The 24,271-nt window shown below is 40.5% G+C and overlaps 1 protein-coding gene across 1 annotated transcript in view; it reads left to right on the top strand.

Moving 5' to 3' along the window:
- SERPINE2 (serpin family E member 2) overlaps positions 1-22,781 on the top strand; it is a 38,561-nt gene extending 15,780 nt beyond the window's left edge. Inside the window, exons 2-9 of the mRNA XM_037909248.2 lie at positions 6,343-6,618; positions 11,276-11,503; positions 12,354-12,551; positions 17,222-17,420; positions 17,556-17,656; positions 20,697-20,783; positions 21,528-21,611; positions 22,090-22,781. Coding sequence (XP_037765176.1) covers positions 6,363-6,618; positions 11,276-11,503; positions 12,354-12,551; positions 17,222-17,420; positions 17,556-17,656; positions 20,697-20,783; positions 21,528-21,611; positions 22,090-22,127 — 1,191 coding nt within the window. The 5' untranslated portion in view covers positions 6,343-6,362 and the 3' untranslated portion in view covers positions 22,128-22,781. The remainder of the gene's footprint in view (positions 1-6,342; positions 6,619-11,275; positions 11,504-12,353; positions 12,552-17,221; positions 17,421-17,555; positions 17,657-20,696; positions 20,784-21,527; positions 21,612-22,089) is intronic.
- Positions 22,782-24,271: the final 1,490 nt, after the last annotated feature.

Here is a 24,271-nt window from a genome sequence, read left to right on the forward strand (position 1 = left end):
ATTCTTGGCCATTTTAACACTTTCTGAATAGGGAAACTCTGACTAAACTAAAGAGAACTAAGTTAAGAAATATTTGGGGACTGGAGAGAGCTCTGAATTTGTGCTGTCCACTGTATGAGGATGAGTGAATTTGACATATTCTCAGGAGACTGAGATAGATTGATGGCTCCAAAACATTGCAATTCCATTGAGCTCTTGTGTCCAAGTGTGTAGTGGGGGAAGGGAAATAAATATCCATATAGAAATTAACATTGACATTTAGTGTGAGAGAGAACGAACAAGCGCCATGTGCGCACAAAACAAGTGTGGTATTGAATTGGGATGTGAGAACTCAAAGGAGTATGTCCTGTATCTTTTTAATCAGCCAAAGAGCATACATACCACATTGTTGCTCTTACAGTTAATCTTTAAATGTACAGTACCTTAACTTCCAACTAGAGTTAAATGTGGGTGGTAGTTTGAATTTGTCTGGACTAATTAAGTAAATCAACATGCTATCGATCATTCTAAATAATGGTATTCAGTAAGGCATTTACATAAAGATGTTCTCTGTAGGATTCCCATGGGCAGATGCACCCCTCATAAAATCACTAGCTTATGGCATTTTAATTGTGTCTCGGTTGAGAGTTGTAGCATAGAGGTAAAGTATTGAATCTGCATGGACAGTTTCATTCTAAATGGGGTTCCTTGTCTAGATGAGAGTTAATTAAGATTGGCAGAGTGATTTGGGGAAGTCTGCATTTTGGGGGGTTGTACTTTCTATAATGTGTCAGCTCTGTGGATCAAGAATGTTGGCCCTTGAGACCAACCAGCACCTTTCAAAAGCCCTAATGTCTATAGATATTGAAATAACTAACGACCCTCAATACAAATCAGTTAAGATAATTTTAGTTTCTCTTTCAATCTATTATATGTCCTGGGTGTTTTGCTTCATAAGTGAGTGTGCAGTGATCTTTCTGTGTGAGGTGGATTATTGACTACGTTGTTGTCATCTCATATTTTGTGGAAAATTACATCTTGATCCTATTTACACTCTGTTTTTTTGTCTCTTAGGATGGTCAGTTCTACTTTCTGTTCCGTAACATTGCAGAGTTGAAAATGCTGAAATCAATGCCAAATTCATTCATAATATATGGAAGTCGTTTCTGCCATGAATTAAAACAAGCTCATTAGTAAAATTAGTTTGTGTGTCAGTCTACTGTTATGACGCTCTTTAAAATTGTTCTGGAGCAGGCTGGGTACAGCAGGGGCTAAATGGTGAATGCGATATAGTTAAGATTGCAACATGCTTTTAAGTCTAACACAGGGCCAGTCTTAGGGGAAAATGGCACCCTTGGCGAACTTGCATTTTGGTGCCCTTGGCCCCCATGGCTTCCCCAGGCTCCTCTTCCTCCCTTTGCCCGAAAGGTCTTCTCCCCCACGCCCCAATCCCTGCACCCCCTTCACTTCTAACTCTTGCATCCCCTTCCTGCACCCACGTGGAGAAACTGACCTGGATGCACAATGTAGCTGGCATTGCTGCTCGCTAGCCCCCAGGCTGCTGCTCCTCTGCCTCGCACACCCCTAGGGGTATGTGGGGTGTCAGGGGAGCGAGGAGCAACATCAGGGCTCCTTGTATCCAGGTCACTTTCCCCGTCTGGGCTACGTAAGGAGAGGGCACAAGAGCAGCAGCTCCTGATGCCACACAGCAGAGGTGGGGAAAGTGACCTGGATCTACGGAGTCCTGGTGTGTGTGTTTGGGGGGGAGACTGTGTGAGAGAGTGTGTGTGTGGGTAAAAACCGCTGACAAAAGCCAAAGCTGGACAAAACACCAGCCATGTGCCGCTCCCACTAAAAGGGAACCATCACACTATCTCATCCTTCACATTTCTCATATGAACTATCAGGGCTTGAATTAAACTTTTGTATTAAATTGGGGCAAATTTAAAAACTGTTTAAAACATTTACAAATAAAAAATATGAAAAACTTTAATACATTTTATTTACAGTGTCCTTATTCATACTATTCTTGCTAGTCCTTCCCTCCAGGTAGAGAGGCACAGAGACTAGGATCAGGACCAGCTGTGCCCCCAAAAGACAAGGCCAACCCTCCAAATCAGACCTGGCCCGCATCCCTCCCCAGACCGAACTGGACCTGACCCACATCCCTCCCTAGACCAGGGGTGCTGGTGGGGGGATGGGGCAGGAGGAACTGGAGGAGGTCCAGTCTCCCCCAGGGGCAGTGGTGGGGGGATGAGGCAGGGGGCACTGAGTCTCCCCCAAGGGTGCTGATGAGGGGATGGGGCAGAGGGCACTGGGTTTCCCCCAGGGGCACTGGTGGGGGGATGGGGCAGGGGAATCTGTGGGAGGTCCAGTTTTCCCCGGGGGTGCTGATGGGGGAATGGGGCAGGGGGCACTGAGTCTCCCCCAGGGGTGCTGGTGGGTGGAGGGGGCAGGGGACAAATTTTCACTTAGTCAGTAGGCACCTGGTAAGCACAGCCCTTTACCATTTCAGTGCATGTTTCTCTGTCTGTCTTAACAAGGGAGGTTAGGCAGGGATGGTGTTACTTCTGGGGAAGTTTACATAAGAGAGACTGTAAATTGTTCACTGAATCATAAAAGCAAAAAACAAACCTGAATTGATTGTCCATGTTCTCAGAGTCAATATTAAGCTCTCTCTTCTGTATTTGCTGCAAGCTGCTACAGTGCTACATTCATGCTTAAACACTATGGAAGAAAAATATTGGTGTCCTCTTAAAGCTGTGTGAGCTATTTATAACAATTTATCTGATGAGCGAGTCCATTTTTCTGTTCACAAGCAAATTCTAACTTTTTTCGTATTTGTGCATTTCTAATTGTCTGAATAGTCAATATGAACATATTTCAGCATATGGATTGCTTGTGAACTGTACTTGTGCCATATCTACTGAGACTGGTCATTTTTGTCACATGGTATTGTTTCTGTTCCCTGATTGGATGAATGCAGAAAACTGGGATTTCATTATACCCATGCTGATCTCTTGCTTCTCTCAGAGAGAGGATTAGGACAGTTTGTGGAGCAGGGAGGAACTAGGCTGACAGGATTAGGGAATTTTTAGAATATTTTTAATTCTTTCTTTACCAAGCTCCTTGAGTCAGGCCTTGCCTGGCACATAATTGTTAAATAAATAAAATTACCTGTTGTAGAATTAGTTCTGGGATCCGATTTAAGAGTAATTGCATATTGGCATGTACCTACATGGTCCCAAGCCATGCAGATTGCAGCAATATCCTTATCTGTTTATTTAATTGCCTCTGATTGGAGTTTTTGCCTAGTCCTGCAAAGTGTAAAATCCAGTGTCCTGTTAATATTGTTTAAACGTGTTATGCAAAAGCTTTGGTTTAGGGTTTTGGCAATACTGTTCAGTGACAATGTATTGTTCAGACACTTGATCTTGTTCCATTTACATCACTGTTTCACCTATCTACCGAGTGCATTTACTGAGTTCCTGTTTTTTGTCAGGGTTTGTCAGTCAAAAAGATGCATGTAGGCCAGGAGGCAAGCTTAACATGGACATTACCAGCATAGTTTCATTGTCATAACCTGGCTTGCCTACAAATGGCAGGACATAGTGACTTACATCAAAGAAACAACAGCTTCACCACCACTCCTCCTCCCTCTTGGTCTGGACAAACTTTGAAAAGGAGGAAGTCTATTATTTCTTCATCTACCCAAAACAAAATTTGACACTTAAGTTTGTTTACAAATATATTAGTACAAATAAACCCTACTAGTAAGAATGTTCATAAACAAAACTAATAGTCAACATGATGGATTGAAATTCAGCTTCTAGTTCATCTAATTGACTGAATAATTTTTCCTATTATTGGTCCAGCTCTAGCCTATGTCATGGTTCTCGGGGGAGGAGGACAAGGGGGAAAAAATCTTACCTGTACAGGTCAAGGAAACTGTACTAGATTCTTGCTATCAACTGTGTTGTAACTAACATGGTGGTTGTATTGTGATGTGGATAGGATCTCAGTTACCTCTGTAGTTCCCCTTAAAAACTCTATCAATTGCTACTGTTCAAATCCAGTTTAGTCTGCACTATGCTCAGAGAGCTCCAACTCACTGTTTTGCAAACTAATTGTTGCTTTTACATCAATCCTTTTTAAGAATGGTTCTAAAAATTTTCAAAAAAAGTTTAAAGTTTAAAGGGCCACCACTTTGGGTTGATAGGCAAGACGTTTAAAATGAACATAGGCAAACAGTTCTTCAAATCCTAAAATAAAAAGCTATCTCCTCTCCAAACTAAGGACTGTGACATGCATATATACGTTATATACTGAATCTGAATTCCTTTTCTAGATAACTTAGTAAACCAAGACCCATGAGTTTCTCTCTGGATACATCTCTCTGGATACACTACAAATACAATTGTGCTGGGGGACTAGGTTGGGTCATGGCTATTCTTGGGTGCATTTAAATTGTGCCTTGGTTCCATCTGCGGTACAGGAGGAAACCATGATTGAATTATATCCCCTGAACATGCTATAGCCTTGACAAATACAGCATTTCTGGTTCTTCCGTTTCCAAGGTTTTAGCAGAGTTCAAGTACACTGATCATTCGTTGTTGCTTTGCACCTTGTGCAGTCATTTACACTCATGCAAGATGGGTGCAAACTGTTCCCATTCTGACCTGGTAGAGTTTTACATCCACTTTTTAATCCGTTTGCTCTAATGTAAATGACTATTCAAATTTCAGTACAATGCTGATTTGGGACATTGCCAGAATTGCACTGAAAGTCACTGTGTATATGAATGATGTGTACAATTAGTGCTCTCTGGAAACTGCAAATGCAACAGCGGTCAGGATTTTCAAAGGGAGAAGGAATGAAACCATTCATAGAGCTTTTGCATGTACTATACAAATTATCTGAGTTTTATTGACTGTATATAACCTTTATATACATAATGATTTTTGTAACTGGTCTTCAGTAAACCAGGTAACTAGTGACTTTTGTAAGTTCAAGGGCTACTGCTTTGGAGCCTTCTAAGTAGTTTTTGGAATACACACTAGTCCATATTAGTGCAAATAATAAACAAGTCTCCTACGGTGAGGGAAAAGAAGGTTTTACAGTTGGAACAACTAAGACCTCAAAAGACAGTAAAGGGTGATGTACTAGTGCATTATTAACATCTGAAAAATCTGAGCTCTTCAAATAAGCAAGTAGGATGATGCATTTCAAATATGCAAGAGGAAAAAAGATGATCAGTTACTCCATAAATTATGCTGGACCAAGTTATCACTATCAAGTTGTATTCAATGACACATCTATTTTATAACCTCTGTGCTGCTACAAATCTTCCTAGGAGAGCAGTGTTGTCTTATGTATAGAGCTCTGGTTGGAACTCAAATCTGGTTTTTATTCCTGGCTTGCCATTGGCCTGCTTGGTGACGTTGGAGCACTTGCCCTCTTTGTGCCTCAGTTTCTCCATCTGTAAAATGGGATTGATTGATACTGACATCCTTTTGTAAAGCACTTTGAGATCTGCAAATGAAAACTGCTATATAAAAGCTAGGTAGTATTTATAATACAGAACAATTCAAATTCAGTTATGCTTTACTATAAGCTGTAACTAGGTGACTCTTAGTAGAAAATCATATTTGGAAAAACTAAAAACCCAATGCCAGCTTTTGAGAAGTTAGCAAATATTAGTAATCTTTCTTCTATGTGAAAAATGCCAATTATGCCTAAAGTTAACCAATAAAAATGTAAAGTAAATTGGACTACTGTATTTCAGAGTTAACTGCAGGTGTCAGATCTGTTTTCAAATCGCTTGTCCTCCTTCTCTTGTGTGCATACATGCATCTCTGCTTTTGATGGACAGTTGGCTATTGCGTGTACAAGTGCATCAACTATCCTTGTGAAGATGTTATGGTGTACTTGCCTTAACCAGAAGTACTGCACTCTAAATCCAATTGTATGAGTGTTGTGATAGTTTGATGTCTTAAAACCGGGATCAGAGTCAATTAAGACACAGGTAACTGAACTTGGACTTAGTCTGTTTTAGTGGAGTTTTACCTGCAGCATAAAATAACCATATAACTCAGCACAATTGTCATTCTTTCTGCTTCTGGCAGGCTCTGGACTTGGAATAGTAGGGGTACTGAACTTGAGGTTTGAGGCTTATTGGCAAAGCTATGTAAAATTTTCACAAAACATCCACTACATATGCCTGACTTTAGCTAATGTTAGAGAAACAGCTACCACTACACTGCATTTAGTGCATGTAAGTGTAGCAGAGAATTTTTATGCTCATGAAAGTGGTCTTTAACTTTTTTTTGTTTTTTTGTTTTTGTTTTTTTTTGTCTCCTTTAGGTTATTTTTGTTTAGAAATCATGAACTGGCACTTCCTTCTCCTTTTCACCGCTGTGACTTTAACATCTGTGTGGTCCCAGTTCAATCCTTTATCTCTTGAGGAACTTGGCTCTGACATTGGAATCCAAGTTTTCAATCACATAGTCAAAGCTAGACCTCAGGAGAATATTGTGGTTTCTCCACATGGGATTGCATCTGTACTGGGAATACTTCAGCTGGGTGCTGATGGCAAGACAAAGAAGCAGCTGACAACTGTGATGAGATACAGCGTAAATGGTCAGTTTTTGTCTGTTGTTATGCAGGTTTTTTATAAAGTTGTTATTAAACTTTTAAGGCTGGAAGGACAATATATTTTAATGGGAGGTTCTTCAAATTCTGCTACATTGTTTACTAAAACTGGCTTGTGATGCAAAGAATGGTCAGCACTAAGAGAAGGCCATACCTCCTAAAATGTCCCCTACAATATAGGCTACCAGATAAACATGGACCCAGTTTAGGTAGAAAATTCAAATTCCATCCCTTCTCACTGATGTTGGTGCCATGCTTTGGGGTGACCTATAAACTATTTATGTGGAAGGTATGGAAAGATATATGGGGATAATTTGAGTCTCTTGAGCTCAGAAAATCAGTTTCTGCCATTCCAAGTACTCCTCCAACAACAATACAATCTGCTTGGTCCAGCTACATGGCATTACGTGCAGCTTAAGCATCTCTTGAAGGACACATTTGATCCGGATGTGCTTGGGAGCACCAGAGACTCCAGAATTGGTGATGTGTAGAGAGCTCTCTAGGTTCACCTGAACATCTGTAGCCTGTTATGACTTCCTGACCCAAAAGATCCTCCTGAATTTAGATTGCCTGTACCATGACTGGAACAAAGATTGGTGTGTGTTGTTGACCCCTGGCCTGTGGGGAAGTGCCTTGCAAACCATTTAAAAACTCTACTATTGATCTACAATTAAGACTGATCCAGCAGAAAATTATTTCTTCTTCGAGTGCTTGCTCATGTTGATTCCATTCTAGGTGCGTGCGTGCCCACGTGCACAGTTGCTGAAGACTTTTGCCTTTAGCAGTATCTGTAGGGTCAGCTGTGGCACCCCCTTGAGTGCTGCACCCATACATCGGTATATTAGGCGCCACTGACCCAACGCCCTCTTAGTTCCTTCTTACCTCCCGTGAGGTTGGAGTGCCTCGTCTCGCCATTCGCAAGAGCACGAGCGGTTCTTCGTAGACCTTTGTCTACCTAATCTGTACATCAGTGGTCACCAACCGGTTGATCGTGATCAACTGGTTGATCTTAGAGGATCTCCCAGACGGCCAGATTCCTCAAGGGCCTTGAGCACCTCTACCCACATATCGAGGACCCTGTTCCCCTGTGGGACTTGAACCTGGTGCTATCACGGGTCCTCCTTTCGAGCCTTTGGCTTTCTGTCCTCTCCTTCTTCTGTCCTGGAAGGTTGCATTCCTGGTCACAATGACTTCAGCCCACCGTGTCTCGGAGATTCAGGTGCTCACCTCCGAACCACCCTATATGGTCTTCTACAAGGACAATATCCAGTTGAGACCCCACCTGGCTTTCCTGCCCAAGGTGATCTCTGTTTCATTCAAGCCAGGACCTTTACTTACCAGTCTTCTTTCCAAGGCCGCATAAGTCAGAAACGGAGCTTAGATTGCATGCCTTGGACTTTAGGAGGGCTCTAGCCTTCTACATCAACAGGACCAAGCCATTCCATAAGTCTACACAGTTGTTCATTGCAGTGGCTGACAGGATGAAAGTATACCATGTATCCGCCCAAAGAATTTCTTCTTGGATCACTGCCTGCTTCTGCTATGATCAAGCGAGGGTGCCGCCCCTGGCGATTGTCACCACCCACTTGACCAGGGCACAGGCCTCTTTGGCTGCTTTTCTGGCCCAGGGGCCTATCCAGGACATCTGCAGGGCGACCACTTGGTCATCCGTCCATACATTTACATCCCACTACACACCTACCCAGCAGGCCTGGGATGATGCTGGCTTCGGTAGGGCAGTACTGCAAGCTATGAAACTGTGAACTCTGAGCCCACCTCCATAGATACTGCTTTTGAGTGACCTAAAATGGAATCAACATGAGCAAGCACTCACAGAAAAAAACCGGTTACCTGCCTTTTATAACTATTGTTCTTTGAAATGTGTTGCTCATGTCCATTCCATTGCCTGCCCTCCTACCCCTCTGTCGGAGTTACTGGCAAGAAGGAACTGAGAGGGTGTAGGGTCGGCAGCATCTAATATACTGACACATGAGCACAGCACTCAAGGGGGCGCCACAGCCAACCCTACGGATACTGCTAAGGCGAAAGTCTGACAACTGTAGGCACGCACACACCTAGAATGGAATGGACATGAGCAACACATCTTGAAGAACAACAGTTACGAAAGGTAGGTGACCATTTTTGTTGTTACTGTTCATGCTGGTTCCTGTGTAGGTTACAGTGTGTGGCCTTGCCAAAATATATTTCTGCTGGAGATTTGGGTCTCCTAGAGCCACACTGGCTCACATGTTTTGGGACTGTCCCAGGATACAGACCTTGTTGGCAGTTTCAGCCAAAGGGCCAAGAAATGAATGAGTCTAAACAGTCCTCGTAGCTTTACAGATAGTCTCTGCAGCACAAAGTTGAAGTCCAATCCCAGCATAGTATGGGTAGATTGCAATGCCTCTATCCCTGTTGTACTACAACAGCCTTTAATTTAAGATTTCAGAAATTATTGGGCAATAAAATATTTTTATATTTAGTTTCTTATAGGCCTCTGAGCCCATTTAGTTGGCGGGCTCTCTTTTGGATCTTTTGATGCTTTTTTGGCTTTGCTTCTGTTTCTTCTGTCAAGATCCCAGACTCTCTAGCCTTTCCCGGGCTGCCTTTCTATTCAAACACCCCTTTCTTTCAGTCTCTGTTCCTGACATTGGCATAAATCCCTGTTATTCCTCTATCAGTTCCTTTCCTCTAGAGAGTAGGGTGAGAGTACTTGCTGCTTCTTAGCATGCCAGTGAGGCTTAGCAGCAGCACAGAATGCTGGCACTTACAGAATCTTAAAGGAGCTGTGTTTATGAAATGTGAAACCTTCCAAAAGATGAGTACATTTTCAGACCTATAAAGAATGAGCGATGTTGATGTTTCCTGTAACACACTGTCCCCTCCTTAATTGCTTTGCTGTGCAGTTTTCTGTTTTGGGTGCAGCTAAATGATTTAGTGTCGCTTAGTAAAATATCCAAATGTTGAAGATTCAAATCCTTTTATGGGGTAATCTTGAATTTAAAAGCATTTGAGTTTTCTAAACATAGCTGTTTGCAAGAGTTTCAATGCTTCAAAATTAATGAATTTATTTGGTTTTGGTTGACTTAGTCTAACAATCCTAGACACATGAGACAAACTTTTCTGTAGTGTGACCCATATCTTAATATAAAGAGTCTCATGGACCACCACCTTTTTTATGTTTGCATGGACCTCCTCTTCTCTTGTTCATGATTGCCTAATAACCGTGTGACAGCTACAAAAGTTGCTTACTTGGAAAGGTAACTCTAAGGAAGTATTTAAAGCATTTTTAGCTATCTTTTAATGCAATTTAGCATCTAGAAGCAAGGAGGAGAGCCAGTACCATGTGAACAGCCAGCTCTCCCTAGACCACCAGCAAATTTCAGTGGATAACTAGTGGGGCACAGACTAGCTTGAAAACATCTGTTATGGTATGCTCACCAAAAGAATATGCCCATAATATTGAAGACAGTGAATACACAGACATCATGTGATCTGTCTTACTAAAGGAGTCACAGTAATGTAACCAGCAGGGCCAACTATTGAGGACTTATCCTACATGTAGCTGAAATGGTGGTTGTTGAATCTTTTGCTTTCTTTTTTCCCTTCTCAGCTCCTTTTTTGTGTGGCTTGCTTAGAAGCATTAATGACCGAACTGAGGTGTGACCAATGTAATAGTTTTCCTGTGCTGCTCTAAGGGCATGTCTACACTTACGGGGGTCATAACACCTTCCTTGGAAGACCACTCTTTCACAGAGACTTTTATGGAGCATATTGCAACCTATTAGTAGTTATACCCTTGGATAAATACTTTGCTTCCGATTAGATGTTGGAGTCTAATACTGAATTTCCTTACTAGTGTAGCCTAGTCTTCAGATTTAATTTTAGTTTGTTCTGGAAACTTTCCAAAGGTCGGTCGGTCTCTTTTGGTTAGCACACAGTTTCCAGAAAACTTTTTTATATCCACCCTATTCCTTACTGAATGGAATGGAGGGATCAAAAATGACGACCTTAGTTTTTCAGTTTATGGTCTTAGTCCCCCCGTTCCCCCCCCCCCCGCCCCCGGCCATGACTTCTGCCTCTTAGGCACAGGAATAAGGGTAGTTCCCCTGGTCCTTCTACTCTGAATGGCCAGAATGAATATCCTTATTCAGTTGTAGCTGCTGGGAAGATGAGGACTCTCATCCACAAAATAACATTGTAGTATGGTGTTAAGTTGCAGTGCTGTAAACATGTCAACATAGGGTCAGGATGTTGCAGCTTAATTTATGTTGTGGCTCTCTAGTGTAATTGAAGACAGTTTAACTAGATTGTTTGTACCTATTCAGGAATAAACATTTTAACTGTATTGTCCATGCCAGAAAGTTATTGATTAATATACCACACCAGGACTCGGATGTACAGTACAAGGATTAGACAAAGAGCCAAATTCTTCGCTGTGAAGTAGTGTCCTTCAGATAAGTCAGAGATCCTGTTGCTCAGATGAGTGTTTAAGAATGTCTGTCAATGGCATTGGTATTCTTTCTTTACCCCATCACGTTAGTGTGTGTGTGTGGATGTCCGTAATTACTGATACCAATTAACTCCTTTAAAGCTTCTCTTTGATTTTCCTTTCTGAATAAAACTTGCTGTTATTTCTAACTAGGAGTTGGTAAAGTATTAAAGAAGATAAACAAGGCCATAGTCTCAAAGAAGAATAAAGACATTGTGACAGTTGCTAATGCAATGTTTGTAAAGAGTGGCTTTAAAACGGAAGTGCCTTTTGTTACAAGAAACAAAGAGGTGTTTCAGTGCAGTGTTAAGACGGTGGATTTCGAGGACCAAAATGCAGCATGCAATTCCATAAACCAGTGGGTGAAAAATGAAACAAGGGGTAGGTATTGAATTTTTTGTGTAACTATGTTAAACACTTATTTTATAGACCCACTAAAGTTAAGAGAGAGGTAAAAAGTTTTTTAAAAGTGGTGGGAAGACACTACAGCATCTCATCTTAACTTATCCCTTGTATTTTTTATTTTTTAACTTGGGTGCACCTTGTCTAACTACTTGGAGATGCATGGTATCTATTGTCCTTTAAGAGTCACTTCCATGAAGCTAATTCCAGTGATGTTGTTTTCATAAACAAAGAGAAACTGCAAAACCTACCACTCCCATTATTCAAAATTATCTACATATTGCTGAGGCCAGAGTTCAGGTTTTGCATTACAGCATAATTAGCTTGTGTTGCATCTTGGTATCTGTTGGGAGATGAGTGATATCTTGCGGATGCTTGCAGTGTGTCATTGATTGTGGTAAAGGCAATAGATGGGTAGCAACAAGTGTTGGAGATTTTTCCTTTTAACTTTTCATTTCCAGGCTGTGGCTGATTCAGCCTTAATTGTTTACTAAACTAAGCACACCACAAATGTTGCTAAATAAGGCCCTACCTGAGCACAACTCTTAGATGGGTGCTAGAGTGTTCCCTTGCTAGTGAAAACTAAGGTCCTAATACAGCTGCCACTATACTCAGTAAAATGACTCCACTGATGTCAGCGGGCCCTGAAATGAGCGGAGCTATAATTCTTCAGGCTGGAGTTAGCAGCCAGCTGTGCTCCAATTCAGAATGAATGTTACCTAGTGAATTACAAAGTACATTGGCACTTCTGTTTCCTCATGACCAACTGGCTTACATTGTGACACAAAATGCTCAATTTTCCCCCCTTCCTTTTTTATTTTATTTTCAGGTATGATTGATAATCTCTTATCTCCAGACATTATTGATGGTGCTTTGACCAGGCTGGTGCTGGTAAATGCGGTGTATTTCAAAGGTTTATGGAAATCTCGTTTTCAACCTGAAAATACAAAGAAACGCACATTTAATGGAGCTGATGGGAAGACTTACCAAGTACCTATGCTGGCCCAGTTGTCTCTGTTCCGCTGTGGTAAGCTCAGGAGCTAGTTTCTTGTAAATGAAACACACAACTTTTTGCACTGTACTCCTTTCAAAATGGAGGCAAAGAAGGTTAATGTATGTGTTTGTGGGGGGGATACATAGCATTCCTGTTTGAGTAGATATTTGTGTTGAAAGCTACTGTTGGTTAAGTGGGAAAACTTTTCAAACTCATATCTCCTCTGGATGAAACATTGAGAACTGTGAATGGTCAGCACCTCTGGAAATCGGGTGACTTTTTTATTTAGGTGCATTGTTTTAGATGCTCCTGTTCAAAATCTTTGGCCAAATAGATAAGAAATAAAATGTGTCCTGTCCTTAATCGGAAACCTATCTAAAGTAGAAAACCTTAGAATTACTTTGTTTTTATTTTGTATTTTACCCATATATTGTGGGAAGGAATATGCTTTTAATTTTTATTTGCAGATTTTTAAATACAGAGTTACTTAATAGCAGGCCATAATAAGTGTAAACAAAGCATGCTTAAATTCACTTTAGATTCTGAAGTAGTGGACAGCTGGAAACAGCTTTGCAGACAATAGCCATTGAACCAAGGGACTGAGTAGCACAGGGTTAGTATATTAGTTGTTTACCTCTAGAGGCCAGCATTTAAATTCTAAATTGGGTTGCAAGTGAAAAGGAGTTCACTGGGTTCAGCCTAATTTCTGTGTCTGTCACAAAACCAGAACAGAAGCCCACATGACTGGCAGCCTCTACTCAAGAGTTCCAGTACTGAAATGAGTTTTGCTGGTCAGGCTCACAGTGCATTGGCAGCATTTTTAGAAGTGTGTATGCATGTTTTCTGCCTGTGGTCTAAGATGAGAGACATGCTATTTGTAACTTGCTTTTGTATGCACTAAACACAGTTACAATGAATAAATGTAGAAATATATCTGAAAAAATGTTACTGGTAAAGAAATGTACCATCAGCTTGCCAAGAGGGCAAACATAAGTGTATTGCCTCTATTTTTTCGCTTATAAGTGATCAGTGTTAAAAATGTGCTCGTTTAGCCAACATAGGAGCTTAAAAATAGATCACACTCTGGTTTAAAAAATATGAAACTATTTTGTACCTTGGCCATGTCCTGAAAATCTTTACACATTAAAGCAAAAATTAAATGCTTTAGACAGATAAAACTTGAGAGGTGTGAATGAAAATCACATATTGAAATATTTAGGATCTATACTTCAGCAAATGACCACACATCATGGTCAGGTCTTGCTTACAATTCGTGTATTACCCTAAAATTCATAGGGCCTGAATCTGATGTAAACAGGGAGTAACTCTTTTATTACATTGTTGTAACTGATTAGAATCAAGGCCATTATTTTCAAGGCCTTTAGATGGAAAGTATTAAGCTTCCTGTTGCAGAATTGAAACACATGTTTCAGGTTAGGTATCTGAATACAGTTGAATGCAGAGGTTCTCAGATTTCTTAGTAGTGTGAGAAGCATCTGAGAAGCAAAAACATCTTGTAGATACCTTCCATGCCCATTTTCAGCTCTGAAGATCACAGCATCTTATGGCAACTACAGCAACTGTTTGGAAACGTAGTATGGGAAAGTAAAGTGTGTGTTGCTGTTTTTAAATGTGATTTAGCCATTGTGAATGAGGGAAGCTGGCAACATATAATCACCAGGCTCTCTGCGGACCACTAGTTTTGAGAACTACAAGCTTAACGTAAAGGAGATAATGAGACAGAAAACATTTTCTTTAGTTGAGCTGGAAAAGGAGGTGAGCTAGAAAAAGAGGTAAGGTAACTGCTCCCTTCTACCATCTCTGTAATGAGCTGATTTCAGGCAAGCAGTGTTAAGGTTGCAGAGTTCTGCTAACAAGGTTAATTTTCTGGTACAGAAGTCCCTCATCAATTTGGGTTGGCACACAGATGGGGATTTTGATCCAGAGTGGAAAGTGTAGTGAGATGTTGCTGCTGTGTAGTGACTCTGTCCCAAATATCAATCTCTAGCACATTGTGATCTGTGCACATAGACGAGCTCTTCTCATCTGAGAGACTCCTTTAAGTCTGCTCTGATGAAACTTGTTCTTTTGGCACTTGTCTAAAAAGCCATATTAACTGAAAAAAGGGTGGAGCACGAAGAGGGACCCTATTTAACTAGGGTAGCCAGCTGCCTGGTTTTTGACTGGAAAATCCGGTTGAAAAAGGGACTTGACTGGGTGGCCAGTCAGCAGTACTGTCTGGATACCCAAAGTCCAGTTACAGCTGGCAGCAGAGGCACTGGGTCATCACCTTTGCCAACCCCTATTCAGCTGGGGCTGCCTCCTACCTGCATCGGATGGCTGCAATTCCCAGCCCGGCTTTGCGAATCCCTCCTGACGTAGGGAGAGGGGAGCAGGAGGTAAGAGGGGGAAAAGTAGCAAACAATGAGGAGATGTGGGAAGAGGAGTGAATGGGGTGGAGCCTTGGAGGGAAGAGGTGGGGTGGAGGAGGTTCTGGCACTCCTACTGGTGTGTCTAGTTTTTAAATATTACAAAGTTGGCAACCCTGTAAAGGGACTGTCCACTCAAGACAATGTTACAACAGAATCTAAATGCATAGAGCATAACACTGAGGCAAGAGTTTCCTTCCTGGTCTTACAAGTAAGTGCTTTTCAGCTAAATATGTAGGCAGCATGCTGTCCACCCAGCTGATGATAGTAAGAATTCTAGTTGATAAGGGATTCCCTGTCACAAAAAGGAATCTCTTTGATTAGGAAACCAACCTATTAGAGTCTATCAGCCTCCAAAGTGTCTCCAGAAAAGTAAAGAAAATAATTAGCTTTCAAAATAAAATGCTAGTAATTAGACATAGGAAAGACTCTCAGATTGCTAATGGATCTTCAAGTTGCAATGCAGTCCTCTGAGATGGGACATCTGTAGATAAACTGCTAGCTGTAATCCTCCATGGCTAACACCTGTGATGTTTGTTAGAGTAGCAGTTTGTGTCTTGATAGTTAAAGGGGGTCTTTTAAGAATTTTAGCATGAGCTGAGCTGGCTGGAGGCCTATTATGGTGTGTAATGCTTTACCAGCAATAGGAGCTACTTGTGGAAATCTCTTTACTCTTGAATAAATTTCAGGATGTCTTTTTATTGCTTTCTTTTTGTGAGAAGAGATGTTATTGTGAAACAAGTTTGTGATTAACTTAATTTGTTAACTTCTTCCTTTTTTCTGTTAACTATAAAATAAGGAGAACTTTAGTCCATTTCCCAGAGAAATTGTGTCCTGGAACATATAAAGTGGTTTTCAGTTCCCTTAGCCTTTTTGACCACTTATTTTCTTGTAACTCTGTCTCCATATGTATTCTTTGCTGATCAAGATCCATTCAAGTAGCTAGACTTTTTTTCTACTTTCTTTTCCAACTGGTAAACAAGCCTGTTGTGCTTTTCATCAGCCCTGTTAGTCTTTTTGCATAGTACTTTCAGTTTCATGTCCTAATATCCCATAACAGAACAAGGAAGACGATAGTCTGGGTTTTTTGTTTGTTTCCAAGTGGTATGGAAATAGTATGCTACATGCTCGTAATAGTATGCTACTGATGTAATTATGGTCTTTAACTAGAGTAGTTATGGTCCCTGGTGGATTACCAGCAGCAGTTTGAATGCTAGCATAATTTGTATGTAGGTGTTTATGCTGGAAAGTTTTATTAGGATGCATCATTGGATTTATGTCTAGCCACAATAAACTGCTGCTAAAGTAGCATCACATGGGACAAAAATTCCAATAATCTTTTGAACGCTCCCATACTGAAAACTGCCTTTTAAAACACTAACAGGATTTTGCATCTTTTAATAATAATGGAAAGACCCCTATTGACTTCAGTGGCCTTTGGATGAGACCCCATGTATGTTTACCCACTGAATATGGTCCTGCACATTACAGATAGTCAGTGGCCTGCTACAGTCTGTTGTGCATCATGTGCTTACAAACTGCTGGCAGTCCTATCGCGTGCAATATCTAAGTTCCTAAGCTCGTCCTTTTTTTTTTTTTTTTTTTGCTACCCTCTGTTCTTATTGTTGTGTCCTTTACTTGCCTACCTTACTGTTTCCAGGGGAGTCTCCTTGGTGAACTGTAGCAGTAGGCTCTTTTACTCACAGTTCAGAAGCAGCACAAGATTCAATGGGGTTCAAATGCAGATGGTGTGGCAGTTGGCAGAGACTGTTAAAGGCTCTTTCTGATCCCCAGTGTACCATAGTCCTTAGAGGAAAAGAGAACCTGCTTTACAAAAGGAATCTCATGCTCTCTTTTGGATGGTCTTTTATTTCCATCATGTCTCCGACCCACTACCGTTTCAGTAGATGCTGATGAGACTCTGAAGCAGGCTGCAGCATGGCTATTTATATTTTCAAAGGAACTCCAACAATCCACCAAGTAATATTCATGTAACTTGTAGAAACTAATCTGAGACACCATAGAGTAGATTTTTTGGCTCTATCTGCATTGCATTATCAAAATGTAATATTTATATAGACTCCATGCTTGTTATGTAAGTGAACTCTACTGGAAGATGGTAACCCAACTGTGATATTGAGACTTTACAGTTACAATAGTATTAAAGCTTTGCCAATAGGTTTAACATTTTTACTCACTACTGCTTTTGACTATGTGAGGTTGAAGGCTTTTAACTGTTTGAAAATTATGACTTCTCTCTCTCCCTCTCCTTAGGCACAACAAGTACCCCAAATGACTTGTGGTATAACATAATTGAATTGCCTTACCATGGCGAAAGCATCAGTATGTTGATTGCTCTGCCTACAGAAAGCACTACCCCTCTCTCTGCCATCATTCCTCACATCAGCACAAAAACAATACAGAGCTGGATGACAACCATGATACAAAAGAGAGTGCAAGTTATTTTACCCAAGTGAGTACTAATATCTTCCAGTCTCTTCCCCCCCCAACCCCCAAAATAAGGAATTCTTCTATAGTCCTTGTCAGCACTTAAAGCAACATTTAGTCATAATTCTGATGTCTCTTCTATTTTGCATGCTTCAATCAGGTTCACAGCAGTAGCAGAAACAGATTTAAAGGAGCCTCTGAACGTACTTGGCATTACAGATATGTTTGAGCAGTCAAAGGCAAACTTTGCAAAAATAACAAGTAGGTTGTCTTGTTTAAATTCTTCTTCTTCCGGTTTTTGTTCACGTTTTCTAGAACTGCTGTTTTACAGTTGCAATTATTAAAACAACCTGCTGCTTTGAAACATTTCCACCAAAAGGCAAACTTCTAAATTAGTAACAAAAAGTTAACCATATGGTGTGTCTTGCGAGAAGTAAATAAAATGTTATGAGGCATTTTCACAGTCAGTCGTACATTTTCTTCAATATTTTTCCTTTTGGCTTACAAAAAATATCATGTTAGATGATACCATCATGGAAGATGTAACTGAGGCACTTTTTTTTCTTTTACAATTTGTTTTATAAACTTTGCATCAACAGATTTGAGAGAAAGGAAGGATGTCTGCCAAATTGATGGTAATGTTGGGTAAAAATGGAACAGTCATTGAACTGCCTAATTGATCCATAAACTTTTTTTTCTTTCTGACAGTGGAGCACTGACTTCTAAAAGAGAACTGGATGTCTTGTGGCTATGAATTTTATGTCGCCATCAGATTTCTGATTAGTTACTCCCCCCCCCCCCCCCCCAAAAAAAAAAAAAACCCCCATCCAAAACAAAAAGACCTTGCTTGTTAACACAACTCATTTATATCTCTTATACACGTCTCCACTTGAAATAAGAGATTAAGTTCCTTTTAGGGCTATCAAACGGTTAAAAAAATTAATTGCAATTAATTGCAGTTTTAATCACACTGTTAAACATTAACAGAATACCAATTTAAATTTATTATAAATATTTTGGATGTTTTTCTACATTTTCAAATATATTGATTTTTATTACAACGCAGAATACAAAGTGTAGAATGCTCATTTTACATTATTTTTATTACAAATATTTGCACGGTAATAAAAGTGCAATGTACAAGTCGATGCATGAAGAGGTATATGACTGTATAGCACATCTGGCACATAAATACCTTGTAATGCTGGCTACAACAGTGCCATACAAATGCCTGGTCTCACTTTCAGGTGACATTGTAAATCAGCAGCGGGCAGCAGTATCTCCCGTAAATGTAAACAAGCTTTTTGTCTTAGCAATTGGCTGAACAAGAAGTAGAACTGAATGGACTTGTAGGCTCTAAAGTTTTACATTGTTTTGTTTTTGAGTGCGGTTATTTTAAAAAAAAAAATTCTACATTTGTAAGTTGCACTTTCATGATCAAGAGATTGCACTACAGTACTTGTATGAGGTGAACTGAAAAATACTATTTCTTTTGTTTATCCTTTTTACAGTGCAAATATTTGTAATAAAAATAATATAAAGTGAGCACTGTACACTTTGAATTCTGTTGTAACTGAAGTCAATATATTTGAAAATGTAGAAAATATTTATAATTTATATTGGTATTGTTTTTAATTGAGTTAATTTGTTTTGAGTTAATCACGTGAGTTTACTGCAATTAATTGTCAGCCCTTGGTCCTTTATTTTATTGGAAGCAAAGTGTTCTATTTAAATAGTTTTTAAGATACTCAGGATGAATTTAAATTGTATTACCTGTTGCTATAATTTCTGTATTTAAGAAAAAATTACTCTGATTACAAATTTTCAGTTTTACCTTTAAAACCACAAAATAAGCTCAGAATCTAAGATTGTACCAGTAGTTTTTAAAAATGATTTGTGTTGCTGCATCTTTGGGGTAAACTATGTCCTCCAGTCACCTAGACATTTTCTATCCCATTTATTTTATTACTGTCATCATAAACATAATGCACTTAATCAGTGAGTGAATTGTGCCACTGATTTCTGCATCACTAAATAAAGCCAGGGCAATAGATTCTGATTTTGGACATTGTCCATCACCATGTGTTTGTTTTAATTATATACACAAGCATGTGCTAACGCTGCAATGGCAAGTATACACAAAGGCCATAGCAGACTTGTTTAGTATGTTAAATTTCATATTAGCACTCTTTCTGTGCTTTGGCTAATGTATGTGTTAACTAATAGCAACATTGTGCCTGTGTTAATACTTCTCAATTTAACAACTGATATACTACGGTTATATAAAAAACAGTCACGCAGAAGTCCCACTAATCCATTCCTTTACATGAAGCATATTATATGCTTTCTCTGCTTGGTGTCATCAGATTGGCTGCTTCTGTAGTGATCAGATCCAGCAACTGCATCTTAACAACAGGACAAAATCCTCTTGCCTCCACCATGATTTCAATCTTTACTAGGATTGCCAGGTGTCCAATTTTCGACCAGACCACCCAGTCGAAAAGGGCTGTTAAAAGTCCGATCAGCGGGGCTAAGGCAGGCTCCCTGCCTGCCATGGGTCCACACAGCTCCCGGAAGCAGCAGCATGTCCCTACTCCAGCTCCTAATCGTAGGGGCAGCCAAGGGGCTCAGCATGATGTCTGCGCCCCAAGCGCTGGCTCTGCAGTTCCCATTGGCTGGGAACCATGGCCAATGGGAGATGCGGGGGCAGTGTCTGCGGATGGGGCAGCACACACAGCCGCCTGGCCGCACCTCTGCGTAGGAGCCGGAGAGGGCACATGCCGCTGCTTCCAGGAGCTGATTGAGGTAAGTGCCGCTGGGAGCTTGCACCCCTGACCCTCCTCCCCCGCGCCTGCCCCAGTCCTGATCCCCCTCCCATCCTCTGAACCCCTTAGTCCCAGCCCTGAGCACCCTGCTACACCCCAAACCCTTAATCCCTGGCCCCACCCCATAGCCCACATGCCCAGCCGGAGCCCTCACACCCCTGCACCCCAATCCTCTGTCCCAGCCCGGTGAAAATGAGCGAGGGTGTATGACAGAAGGAAGGGGGGAGATGGAGTGAGAGGGGGGCAGGGCCTCTGAGACAGCATGCAGCAGGGGCAGGGCAAGGGTGTTCGGTTTTGTGTGAATAGAAAGTTGGCAACCTTAGTCTTTGCTAGAATTGTAGCAGCCTTCTCGTGCTCTGCTATACAGTTGGTCTACCGGATACAAGAAACTTACTATTTTGGAAAACTTTACATACAGTATAACAAATGTATAACTGCATGTTAACACAAGTGCTGTTCTTGTTTTGGTCACACAGGAACGGAAAGCCTTCATGTATCTCATATTTTGCAAAAAGCAAAAATTGAAGTTAGTGAAGATGGAACCAAAGCTTCTGCAGCAACAAGTAAGTAGTTCTCTCTCTGGTTTAATTTAATCCTTAATTAAAAGTAACTATACTAAAACAAATTAATTAGATTTTCTCTGAAGTGGGAAACCTTTTGTGAACGCTTAAATTGAGATCACTTCAGCAGAAGCACGTACTCAGAAAGGACAGTAAAAAATCAAGTGAATTTTACCATTGAGAGGTGGCTTTTTGTTTTTGTTTAAGTGAATTTTAGGTCAATACAGAATTAGTTAAACATAGCCTTCCACAAATTGTAAACAGTCTTTTCACTCTACTGGCTACCTATAGAACAGCATCAAGTTTAAAATTTAGTGGCCAAATCCTTGGCTCCTAATACGCCTCCTTTTGCTGTTCCAGAGGCACGCATTTATGCCACACTGCTCTAAGATGGCAGCTGGGTTTTCCTGTAGGGGAACAGTCTTGAATTTTGATGTTAATTATTAGTTCTTCTCTTTTTTGAATGGATTGTGTGGTTCTGGTGAGCAATATAAGAAGGCTCATTTGCAATAGATAGCATTGGATAAAATGGCCTCCTGTGGCTGACCCATGCTGCCACTGGTGATTATAAAACAATTGATAAACTGATGCATGATAGTGAAATGGAACATCTAAAGGAGCAAACAAATATCTAATGCAAATCATAAACCTGTTTGATGCTTCATATTTGCACTGTTTATAGTGTGATAGTGTTTGGCTTGTTTAATTTTCCATCCCATTTTTCTCTTCTTTCACTTTCTTTGGAAGCTGCAATTTTAATAGCCAGGTCTTCCCCTCCTTGGTTTATAGTAGACAGACCATTTGTATTTTTCATCCGTCACAATCCTACAGGTAAGCAAAGTTTGTATTATTTTGCGTGCAAGTTGAGTTCATACAGTATAATGACTACGTGCAAACTGTAATTTCTAGGTGGGAAAGCTTGAAGCTGTCCAGTAGGTGTTGCTAAAACAAATACAAAAGATGCTTCTGTGTTATGCTTTTAATTTTGTTTAAAATAAACCAGAAGAACTGGAAAACCTACTCCACAGGAGGTCAGACTAGATGATCATGATGGTCCCTTCTGACCTTAGTGTATGGGAGGGTCTTGGGAGAATCTATATTCGTATACACTCCAAACTCACCTAAAAACAAATAGTTTGTTAATCTACAGTTCCCCTAACCAAAACAAAGAAAGCTCATGGAGTGTGAAACAGCCTTCTTACCTAGATTTTATTTGAACGCATTCTGTAAATGTATTTTTCAGTGAATGCTCTACAATACTTACAAATTGGATATATGTAGTAATATTGGTCTTTATTTAATCCCTTAGGTGCAGTCTTGTTTATGGGACAAATAAACAAACCTTGAGTATGGAAAAGGTTTTCCTTAAGAAGCAAAGTAGAGACTCATTTGATACATCCTTGCTAGTTCCGTTAAATATTTTCGTACACTACTTTCACTTCACTCAAGAACTAGTTTTTAGCCTGCTGTAACTAGATTTTGAAAAAGGAGTCAATGTAGTTCTGGTTTTATGGGAAAATACAAATTGAAAACTATGATACCTTTTCAAAATGTCTAAAAGATTCTTTGAACTACTGAATGGTTGCCTATGCTAACAAACTTACTGAGCTTTTTCTGTCCTAAGAATTTTATGCATAGTTTTTGTGGGAGGGTTTTAACAAGAGCATGACTAAACAAACCATTTCTATTAGCATTGATTTTTCTGTGGAAAATGTCTTTGGGTTTGTAGATGTCCCTTCAACACTATTTTTGCCCTTGAATGGCTTGATGACTGGGTATCTTTTGTGGAACTAGATGAAAAGCTCTAGCAGTTTATTTTATATAATGCATGTACCACTGAGGTAAAGTTTTAAAGAACTAATGTCTTGATAACACATTTGCATTGACGTCCTATTTTACTGTAATGTAAACTTGTCATTGCTAGTATTCACTTTGTATTGGATTTAAATTTTATATCTGTTTTTGTACAAAGGAAAAAATAAAGTGCATTATGAACAGTCAGAGAAGCCAACGTATCACAGCGATGTGCTGGTGAGCATTTGTGGGCAGGACTCCTGGGAGCCACTTGTTAAAATTCTACCACCAACTGAAACGATGGTTTTCTTGATTTCCCTAGCCTGATGGAGCTAAGCTTCTCTGCAATCTGCTAAACCAGTCCTGCCGTGGATGACTTATCCTTAAGGCTTCAAAAATATGTTTGAAGAGCAAATATTTTGTCTTTGCAGTGCCCCAGGTTGCACCTAATGGCAGGTGTTTTCAAAAATGTACTGGAGGAGGAGATCTCAGCCCCCCCCACGAGGTCCTTTCCCACACTTCAAAGGATGCAAGTTAAACAGTATTATTATCAACACCTGGAGGATATCGTTTAGGAACAGTGTATCAGCAAAGTGTTCCAAGGAAGAGCACTTGATGGGTTTGCTTATCACTGAGTTGCCTTCCTACTTGTTTGAGAGCATTTTTGTGTAATTAGTCGGGGTGGGGCTGGAAGTATGGAAAGAGCAGATTCTTGAGTCCCTCATATCACCTCTCTGTGAGCAAATGTATCCCTGTGACTTGGGGTCTGCTCTGGTGCAAGGCAACAGAGACTCAGTGTGGATAAAATGCTCCCATTCTGTTGCAGTAGAGTCCTACACACATTGTGCATTGGCGTAACTGTCTGCATAAGATGCAGAGTGGTGGAGAGTTGGGCCCATTGTGTTTATCACAAGCCTAAGAGCATTTAAAACTTGTGTGAACTAGTATGTTAACTTAGCAGTTGAAGACATGACAGTTCCACATAACAAGCACATCTGCATCTGTCTCAGATTTAAATTATCAGCAGTATGAGATAATCAGGACTGGGTCTCATTAAAATAAGCTGTCAACATTGATAACTGCTTATTTGCAATAGCAGGAAGAAGGAAATATCTGATCATTTATGTCTAGAAAATTATGGTGATTTTCAGGAGATCTTATATGGAGGAGTCATACCTATTTAGGGAAGTAGCACTATATGCTCTGGTGCTGTGTGGCAGACAATGGGTAATAAAGCTTGTAACTTCTGAGAGTCCGCTTAAAGAAGAATACAAGAAATTTAATAAAGCACTGCTGGCATAGTCAGTAGCATTTGTAACCCTTCTGCCACCATGGGCCAGGTTCTCTCCCGCACCAAGATATGCGCAGAACAGGAGGTAGGAAGGGGGCCATCAGAGAGCCGTTGTAGCTTCCTGACTCTGAAGCTGTTACTAGTCTCACTCTTTGGCAGGGCCCTGTGTTTCTGGGGTGGGGAAAGGGGTCAAGGAGTGCTCTGAAATTTTAGTCCCTATATACTACAGTGAGGCAGACCCGTTTTCAAACTTGTATGTTAGTACAGCTCTCAAAGCAGCTAACTAGGCTCAGCCCCAAGTGCCACTGAATCTTGACTCCCATGTGGTTTTCTTTTTGTGTACATTAAGAGCAGTAAACCAGAGGGCATGAATGAAGCTGAGCCTCCTCTAAAGAGAGTGCCCCTT

This window comes from Chelonia mydas, chromosome 9 (assembly GCF_015237465.2).
Source record: "Chelonia mydas isolate rCheMyd1 chromosome 9, rCheMyd1.pri.v2, whole genome shotgun sequence".
Lineage (NCBI taxonomy): Eukaryota > Metazoa > Chordata > Testudines > Cheloniidae > Chelonia > Chelonia mydas.